Source organism: Ricinus communis, chromosome 5, assembly GCF_019578655.1.
Source record: "Ricinus communis isolate WT05 ecotype wild-type chromosome 5, ASM1957865v1, whole genome shotgun sequence".
Taxonomy (NCBI): Eukaryota; Viridiplantae; Streptophyta; class Magnoliopsida; order Malpighiales; family Euphorbiaceae; genus Ricinus; species Ricinus communis.
The window spans coordinates 7,276,773-7,287,061 of record NC_063260.1 but is presented as its reverse complement, the minus strand read 5'-3'; the positions used below and the strand labels follow the sequence as shown (position 1 = coordinate 7,287,061).

The following is a 10,289-nucleotide window of genomic DNA, read 5'->3' as shown; positions in this document are numbered from 1 at the left end:
AACTGAGCTGCTCTAATTATATATGACTTTCCCTAATAAATTATAGGGATAAATATAGCAGTACCATGTAGTTTCAGATTTTTAACAAATTTAATGATGTATTTTTCAAATAAAGAAAGCTATGGAATTATAAATTATAATAAAAATAAATATTTTTTCAGTAAAAATTTCTAATTTATAAAAATTTAAATATCATCACTGTAATCAACAATAATTAACATTTTATATGTGTCTAATAATGTAATTTATTTATTGTTTGACATATTTAGACTATATCATTTGCCGAAGAAGAAGCCGGGGCTTCCAAGGGAAGAAAATACATAACTATTAATAGTTTTAACATATAAACTTTTAATTAGTATATTTTATTTTAATTATAAATATATTATATTATAAAAATAACTTTTAATTTTTATTTTTATATATTATTTATTTATGTTTTATAAAAGGAAATTTATGATATATACATAACATATTTTAATAAAACTATTTTACTTTTATTTTATTATATACTTACATAAATAAATAAGAGAAAAACACACATATATATATATAATTATATTTTTATAGAAAAATTTATTAATATATTTTATTTATTCTATTAAACTAATAAATTTCTTATATGTTCCACATTTCTCTATGTATTCATTTTTTATGATCTATTTCATAATATATGAATTTAAATAATTTTTTTATTACTCATTCATTTTAATTTTGTTTTACTCATGATCCAAATGAATATTTCTATTTTATATTTCAATTGTTTTTATGTATTTTCACATACAATACATACATATTCTTTAAATAAATTGTATATTTCTTTAGTATTTTATATTATAATTAATTTTAATATAAGCATGCCATATTAAAAATACATAATTTCTTTTTAAAGTTATATATTATACGAGTTTATAAAATATTATCAAATAAAATTTTATATTTTATTCTTTTTTTATGAAATTATATATCTATATTCTTGGAGCAATTTTCGAATCTTGGCTTCCTTCTTCCCCTTCTTCTATAATTTATTGTTACTTTCAATACTTAAATTCTTATATATATATATATATTTAAATTCTTTTTAAATCTATTTAAATATTAATCCTATTATCTGAATCCATCTTAAATATAACGATATGTTCTATTACAATCTTTATTTATATGAGTTGAATTTATCGGAAAAGAAGGGTAGTAACACCGGGTTTTGAAAAAACTTAAATTTAATCCAAGTAGAAGCCCAAGAAAGAAAAATCACGTTATGGCAAACAACATCAGAATTATCCATACCATTAAGGGGATAATATTTTACAACTAAGTAAAGGCATATGAGCTATTAATTATTAAGTAATTCAATCATTAGCTATCCTTCTTTCCTTTGTATGTTAAATTAAAAAATATATATATATATGAAAATATACCTTGCCAATTTATTCATTATAAAATTCCCTTTTTGACTTTTTTCTTTTTCTCTTTTTTTTTTTCTTAATTGCTGGTTGACTAATACTTTTTTGCCCTATTCATTTAATTACAAATTAGTAAAGGCTATAAATTCTCTAGCGGGATATGGCGTGTGTCTATACAATAGAGATAGAGAAGTGCAAATGGCAGAAGCAGCTAAACTTCAAGTTATCGACCTCTCCTCACCTCATATTTCCTCCGTCGCCGATTCAATCCGTCAGGTCTGTTTTCTCTTATTTTTACTCCACCATTTAGATATTCTTTTGACCATTCCCAGGGCTTAAAAGGATTTTGGATTGTCCCTCCACAAATTGTAGTGAATTATTCTTGTTTTGTAACAACTAACAAATATACTCTTTTCATTTCTCATTTTTTTATTATGCTTTTCTTTCTTTTCTTATTTGTACTGCTGATATTTTATCAGAGAGTTGTCTATAAAATACATATTGAATAAGAAATTATGCACCAATATATGACAACTTAAAATTTACGACTAATTATTCTTCTAAAATAGGTTGTCGCTGATATTAAAATATTAAAATATAGATTGGGATTGAAAGCACAATAAATGAATTATTTTTTTCTCTTTCTATATCATTTTGGGAAGTAGTAAATAAAAGAATTTTTAAAGAGAAAGTTAAATGAAAGATATTATTGGTTAAAAATAAGGTATACTTTCAGAATTATTTACTCATTATAATAGTTGATCGGATATTCCTTTTCTCTTTTAACACTATTTATAGATAAAGGTTGAATTTGAGATGAAGGGAGGAAAATGAAAAGAAAATTACAACCTATCTTATTTGGTATCTATTTTATTTGAATAAAGAAAAGTGTAAGAGTTAAAAAAAAAAAAGGCTAGCCAGTGAAAACCTAACTTTGAAACTTCTATAGATAAAATAAAAATAAATTTAAAAAAATTACGAGTATATATAGTGTTTCTCATATATATAAAATATTAAAATTTTGCTGAAACATCGGATAAATTTCAAAAAATAATGTAAGACCTTATAAAAATTGAGTAAATCCTAAAAGCAATGTAGAATCTTATAATGGCGCTGTCGGAAAAATCTAGACTAGCCATATGCTATTGGCAAATTAAACGATTATAGTAAACTTAATAAATTGGTATATATTTTGAAGAAAAAGAAATATCGTTTTGTCTTCATTCTTCATAATCAAATATCAATACATCTACTTTTTAAATATGAATTACGCTGTGATTGTTTTTATTATTGTTATTCTGTACAATCCATTTCAGACGTCTAACTTTGAATAGCCATTTGAATACAGTGTCCAGTGGTCCATCTAACCCTTTTCTTTGCGATTGACAAAGTTTGAGAATGACTCCGCATAGAACCATCATTTGGATTTACTTCTCATATAGTTTTAATATCAAAATTAACATTACATCTTAATTACCCTAAGTATTTCCATTCATGTTTCTTTCTCCATCTATATTTTCCCTTCTGTTAGAGTTTCATTTTACGGTATAGGATGTAAGATATTGTATGGTAAAGCTTTTTTTCTTTTTTTTCCTGAATTACTCAACATGGTTAACTACAAAACACTTATATATTGAATTTAGGTTTAAGAGATTTTTTAACAAGATATCATTGAACGATCTTTTTTCTTCTGATGGAATTTATGTGTTAGATGAAATGTCTCACATAAACTTGTGCTCAGACACAGTGTAAATAATGAACTTAGAAGAGGAAAAATTAGTGTAAAAGAGAGATTTGGACTGATTATCTTCTGAAGACTGACTTCTGATTATTGAAATGCATCTCAGGCATGTGTGGAGTATGGTTTCTTTTACCTTGTGAATCATGGAGTCGAGGAAGAGTTGATAGCGAGAGTTTTTGAGGAAAGCAGCAAGTTTTTCTCCCTCTCCTTAGATGATAAGAAGAAATTGCTTCGCAAGGAATACAGAGGTTACTCGCCATTGTTTGCAGAAAATCTCGATCCATCTTCCCGCCCTGAAGGTTTTTATTTGTTAAACAGAGTTATTAGATTTTTATTTTATTTTAACAGTAAATATGATTAGTATGTTAATATATTAAATATATTTTTGTTTCATAAAGTAAAAAAATAAATTACTATATTTAAAGAGGTGAAATTTCAAACTTGAAATTTTGATTTTTAATATTTATACCGGTGACCAGAATAAACTAAGATATTTATATTAATTACATATTAGGTGGATGATATATTGCATCAATGAAATGAAAAAAGAAAAGAATGAAGTTAAGATTGAGTTGTATCAAAACGAGAATCTTTTGATAAGTAGCAGGTAAATCAAGAAAGAATGGAGAACATTTCACTTTCTTATCTTACTTTTATTTATGAGATTGAATGATACAAATCGAGAATGGAAACAGGCGACTCAAAAGAAAGCTTCGATATTGGTAATTTGGAGAAAAGCAACCTCAACCAGTGGCCCTCAGAAGGTATTCATTTGTACAACTAGCATTTCTTGCTTGTTTATCTTATTTAAATGCAATTTCCAACTTTACATTAAGAACAAGAAATTATAATAATTTATATAATACTTAATTAAAATAGTTTTAAAAGACTTATTTATTAAAATACAATAAAACTAAATTTTAATCAAATTACTTTGAATTATAATGTTTTATATATATTTTTTAAAATTTTAATAAAATTTTATAATTAATTTATATAATTTTAGTTTTATGAAATGAAAATAGCTTTAAAGATTCATTTATCGTAATAAAATGAGATAAAAAAATCTAGAATGGGAAATAAATTTTAATTAGACTAGAATAAGGTATTCTTTTTATTTTTAATCTTTTCAAATATAATTTAGCCACTTTATATTTTTATTTGTTGCTTAAAAATTTCTGAAAATTTATAATTGCCATATATATAATATTATTAAGTTACAATACAATAATAGTCAGCTTTTAACTCTATTATATTGGAAAAACTATATTGGCAGTGATCTTTCTTAAGAAGTCATTATCTTTTTCATAATGAATTTTTAAATGTCCATGTAGTTATTTTCCATATATTTCTGATAAATAATATAGTTTTGTATGCTACAAAGTATACAAATTTTAAATATTCTCAATCGATTAAAATAAGTTTCGAAATTTAAATAAATATAAGTCTATAAATTAGAATAAATAATTTTATTTGACTAAATAGTATAAAAATATTAAATATACTCTGCGGAGTAAAATAAGTTGTAAAAATCAGACAAATATAAGTCCAAAAATTAGAATAAATACCTTATTTAACCAAATTTTATTTAAAAAAAATAGTATTTTAACATAAAATCATTGGTGCTTACATTCTAAATTATCAAATGCATGGAAAGAATTACGATGTAGAAATATGTATCAAAATTTCAAAGAGAATGTAATATTGAAATTTAAACTTACAAAATTAAATTTTTGGATTTAGCTACAATATAACGTCAGTGAGAATTAAGCCAAGAGTCTATAATAATAAAAACTGTATACGAACGTAACTCTAATAAATAGAAAATAAACAAGAAATATACCTTTAATCTCAACAAATAACAAGAAAATCAGTTAATAATTTGTAACTTTAATTTACAATTGGCTAATTAACATTGTTAACCCTAAATAAATTGAAACTAAAAAAGAAAGGACAAAAGTAAAAATAGATATAGAAGTGGAAAAGTTTTATTTTGAGAATTGTGAGTATTAATCATTTCAAGCAAAACTATAAGAATTAGTGGTGGATATTAACTTAGTTTTAATAGCTTAAATCTTTTATAGTAGATGAGAGGTAATTTCTTGAATAAATTTCAACATTTTAATAAATTTATTAGCGCAATTATATTTTTTGTGTTGTTCATTCAATAATAGTTTCGTATATTAAAAATATATAAAGATGTTAAACCTTATCAATAGATTAAAATAAATTTCAAAGTCTAGACAAATATAGTACAAAAATCAAAATAAATAGCTTTATTCAATCAAATTGCATGATAAAAAAGCATTTTAAAATAAAACCAATGATAGTTACTATTAAATTATTAAACGGTAAATAGGATCATAATATATATGTATCAGAAGCTAAAAAGAGAAGACAAGTATTAAGATTTAGACTACAAAATTAAACTTTTAGATTTTGTTGCACCATAGTGTTAGTAAGGAATTGGCTAAGAGCCTATAATAATAAAAATTGTACAAGAATGTAACAAATAAGTAAAAATATTGGAGAATCTCAAAATAGAAAATAAATAGAGACTATGCCTTCAATCTCAACAAACAAAGAAAAATAAGTGAAAGTTGTGTAGCTTCAATCTACAATCGGCTAATTAATGCTTTTGCTAACCTTAAACAAATTGCAATAAAGAAAAAAGAGAAAAAAATAAGTATGAAAATGAAAAAGTTTTACTTTGAAAATTGTGAATATTAATTATTCAAAAAAAATTATGGAAATTAATTAATTTAGTTTTAATAACTTAGATTATTGATTATAATTTAAATGTAATCACTGCAAATAATGCTCTTTTTATATTCTAAAAAAAATTACAATTCTCACAATTTAGAGAAGAAACAATTTTAGAATGCATTTAAAGTGCCAACTAAGAAAGAGAAGAAATGTGATATATATTAATTAATTAAATTGTTCTTTTTTGGGTAAATTTCAGAAGTTCTCCCGCATTGGAGATCCACAATGGAGGCTTACTATTGCAAAGTTATGTAAGTTTCAACCCCCCTAGTGTTTATTTCATGTTGTTTATGTACTTTTTAGATCCTTTTGGAAATTTTCAAAGGAGAAGGGATTGATTATCAGATATGAACCTTGACCTCTTAGACTAAAAGGGCCAGCGTTAGACTACTAGCTCAATTGCTTCATACATGAGCTTAAAGAGTGACCTCTGCTGTACCTTGGGCTCCTTTAAAAAATTCCCATGCAAACAAAATGAACTGCTTGGTTATATTATATATAGGTTCTGATTTTTTATCCCACAAAGAATTTAGACTTAGAACATAGTTAGATGGTACAGTTTCTTACTTGGTGACTGGTGCTACATGCTACCTCAGGTCTGCTGGAAAAAGACTGTCATCTTTAATGGCTCTGGCTCTGAACTTGGAAAAGGATTATTTTGAGAGAATAGGAGCCTTGGACAAACCAGAATGCTATCTTCGCCTCTTACATTATCCAAGTAGGACCAATTTGGCTTCTTTATATCTCCTTTTCTTTTTCCCTTAAAATAATTCAGTAGCATCTGTGGAGAATAAGCACCAGAGGTTTGATGAAAAAGCTAGATTTATGACCTAATTATAATACATGCTAAATGATTTCTGAATTGGTCATTTCTGGTCTCAGGTGAAGTTGTACATCGTGAGGGAGAAAATATGGGTGCTTCAGCACATTCTGACTATGGAATGATTACTCTTCTGCTGTCTAATGGTGTGCCAGGACTTCAGGCATGTCTACACCTGCATTTGTTAATTGTGGCCACAAAAAGAAAATTTAATTTGTTATTTTTCTTTTTGAGGTCAGACTTTAATTGTATGAAATTGCTTATTTTTGCTAATACATTTCAGAGATCGACATGGGTTCATTTGAGAAGGGGTAGCGTCAGATATCTACCAGAGTTGCCACCAAATTAAGATATTTGCTATAAAATTCAATAATAAATATAGTTTATGGCCAAAATTAGCATTCGTCATTTGTGTGAAGTTTAGCGATGACAAGATCGTAATACCCTTTAATTTCTCAGATAACTTCAGTGCTTAAATCTAATTTATCATTTGATAACAGGTTTGTAAGGACAAATTTAAGGAACCACGGATCTGGGAAGATGTGTTACATGTGAATGGGTAAATCTTGAGTTGCATGACTACATTTCGTTGATTTTTTTTTTTTTTTAAATATGTTTGTCCGTCTTCCAACCTTAGGACTCTTAATTTGAAACTTGCAGGGCCTTCATTGTTAACATTGGGGACTTGATGGAGAGGTGGACCAATTGTTTGTTTGGGTATTTACTGCTCTACACACTAACTTTTCTCTTAAATCATTTTCAAGGAGATTTTTGCTTTCTCTTCTCTGCCTTTTCTTCTTATTTCTAAAGCTGAGATCCTGTAATGTTTGCAGGTCTACATTACACAGAGTAATTCCAACAGGACAAGAACGTTTCTCTGTAATAATCAAATGCTTACTTCTCCGAATACAACCCTTTTTTTTTTTTTTCTAGAAAAGTTTTATGCAGTCTAGTTTTGCTTCTAGCAGCCTTTGAGTTCAACCTTTCAGTATATATGTTAAAAGATTCTGATTTTTTTAAGATAAAATATGGCAGCTGGTGTTCTTCTTATTTCCTGACCCAGAATGCATTGTGCAATGCTTGAAAAGTTGTTGCAGTGAATCATGTCCGCAGAGGTATTTCTTTTCAACACCTTTTCTTTTTCTTTAATTAACTTCTAATGGATTTAAATTCGTAATCTTAGTGTCTTAAAAGAATAACTAAGTAACTATGTCAAAACATATCAATAGCCCACCGAATTATCTCATGAATGAGTTCTTTAATTTGATATGGAATCCAGGTCCTTTTCAGTTTATTTTAAGAAAAATATTAACAATACCCATGTTTTTAATCTTTTTTATCAATTTTTTATTGTTTATTTTTGTATTTTGACTTTATTAAAATATCAAAAATACTGTTTCTCTTTAAGTTTATTTAATTTTATCTGAACACATATTTTTGATTGATATTCTTCTTTCAAATATGGGCTGTTAATGCAAATGGATATAAATGTGTGCAGATTTCCTCCTATTTGCAGTGGGGATTACCTAGAAGAGCGTTTTGGGCTGACATTTGGCTCGAAAGTTGATTAAAGCTTGAGGCAGTCTTTACACATTCAACTCCAAGTGTGGAGTTAGAAAATCAGTTGTTGTCTGTCCAGTGTTGGAATAAATGTCAGTATATGACTGGATCTACGATTATATCCCAAACAGTCTTCTCTTTTCTTAAGGGAATAGCCCAAACAGTCTTAATAAGAAAGGTTTATTTGTCCCCACGCGCTGCTTCTGACGGCTCTTCTCGTAATATCTTATTCAATTCTTTCTTTAATATTTCTTCTCCTCTTAAAACCATATTTACAGCCAAAATCATAATATGAACATGGACACATATGTACTTAATTTGGGCCTTACAATCCTTTTCATTGTCTACTTCTCTCTTTAATGTCCATATAAGTTCTTATATAGGATCCAAATTATGATTGAATTACTAATCAAATCGGCTTTCCTTTCAGGTTAAATGGATAACCAAAAAATACCCTAAGAGAAAAAGAAAAGATGGATGTAAATCAAATTAATTAACATATTAGCAATAGTAATCAATTACCCATTAATAAAATCATATACTAAGTCATAGATTGAACTCATGGGCTAGCTATAAATATATGAAAGAAATATATGGACCCCTTGAGACATTAAAACGTGAAAATGACCCATGAAGAGATTGAAGGCGGAAACAGAGATAGCACATTCATTTGTTTTGTTTGACAAAAGTTTGTAAAGGATAGAGTTCTACATTTATTTTCTAATTGTCCAATCAATAAAAGATTTAGCTGATTTCTTTTTAAGGTTACACCAATCAGGTGGCCAGTGGTGGCAAAAGATATCGGATACCCAGTGCACAATAATTATATAAATTAAAGTGATTTCTGACAGCACCTTATGTTTCATAAAAATTATTACATTAATTCTTAAAGTAAATTAAAAAATTATTTTTAATTATATAAAACTTTTCTATAATAATACTCTATATATGAATAATTTTTATATAATTATAAAAAATTTAAACCAGTTGTAAATAGAAATAAACTTTATAGTATAATAAGTTATAATATAAGTTCCATCTTAATAAAATATTAATCTATATAGTAATATTTGTATATATGTTTCTTAAGAATATATGTTATAATATATTTTATTTTACTGTATTATGGTTTTGTTTCAATAATTTTATTTATATAATATAATAAGATATTAATGTATCTTATTTTTAGTTAGTATTATGTTATTAATAAAATTAAGTATTAAGTCAAAAATAAATTTTTAATAGTCAAATCTCCATTAAATAATTATAAATTTGATTGGTCTCAAATGTACGAGTGTATAAAGGTTTTACTCTAAATCTAACTAATTAAATATTAACCTTCAATTGTAATAGCAATAAATCCTAGTTATGAAGTAAAGAAAATGTAATAATTCCTTTTAATCTGATAAATTTCCAAAACTTTAAGAAAAAAATAGGTCAAATTCAAAAGTTATATGTGGTAGGACTTTTCTTTGTTTCCAGCAGTTAAAATCTACGTGAAGTGTCTCATTTTGATTTAAGAATTTTTCTTAGACAAAAAATTCAGTGTAGCACACCTTTTTTACCATTAATAAAGTGAAAAATCAAACATTAAAAGAAATTTACTGCATTGGTAAGGTGCTACTTGTTTTGGTTATATATATATGCTGAATCACCAGGAAGAAAAGAAAGAACAAGTGTTTTTCTAGGTATATTTAGTTTCAGACTCTCATGCAAAAGGGAATTAAAAAGCCTCTTAATCTTTGTTAAGCAGTAATTGCAATATAAGGACAAAAAAGAAATATGTTCAAAATATTACTAAAATAAAAATGATTGAAAATCACATCATACATGCAATCATAAAAAGTCACAGATTATATGATAGATTTTCAAAATAAGATCACATGATTTCTTTTATAAATTCTTTGTAGGAAATATAATATAATCTGTAATTTATTAAGTCATTAAAAATTAAGTAAATTTAATTTCATAAATACAAATATTTAAATCATAAATGGTA

At 25.9% G+C, this 10,289-nt stretch overlaps 1 protein-coding gene across 2 annotated transcripts; it reads left to right on the top strand.

Annotated features, from left to right (window-relative positions):
- Positions 1-1,528: 1,528 nt before the first annotated feature.
- Positions 1,529-8,483, top strand: LOC125370218 (2-oxoglutarate-Fe(II) type oxidoreductase hxnY-like). Of its 2 annotated transcripts, none has more exons than XM_048375153.1 (11): positions 1,529-1,679; positions 3,251-3,443; positions 3,840-3,908; positions 6,110-6,161; positions 6,507-6,628; positions 6,793-6,893; positions 7,231-7,289; positions 7,391-7,447; positions 7,564-7,609; positions 7,766-7,845; positions 8,247-8,483. In XM_048375153.1, the coding sequence occupies exons 1-11, from the start codon at positions 1,602-1,604 to the stop codon at positions 8,299-8,301; spliced, it is 912 nt and encodes a 303-aa protein (XP_048231110.1). In that variant the 5' UTR covers positions 1,529-1,601; the 3' UTR covers positions 8,302-8,483. The 2 variants fall into 2 exon arrangements, with proteins under 2 accessions (XP_048231110.1, XP_048231108.1); XM_048375151.1 differs by having other exon boundaries at positions 8,229-8,483.
- Positions 8,484-10,289: the final 1,806 nt, after the last annotated feature.

Excerpts from the sequence above, each read along its gene's own strand:
- LOC125370218 (XM_048375151.1), top strand. The coding sequence starts at position 1,602 with ATGGCAGAAGCAGCTAAACTTCAAGTTATCGACCTCTCCTCACCTCAT. Across the intron at positions 3,444-3,839 it reads TCCATCTTCCCGCCCTGAAG|GCGACTCAAAAGAAAGCTTC; the intron begins GTTTTTATTTGT and ends GAATGGAAACAG. Across the intron at positions 7,290-7,390 it reads GATGTGTTACATGTGAATGG|GGCCTTCATTGTTAACATTG; the intron begins GTAAATCTTGAG and ends TGAAACTTGCAG.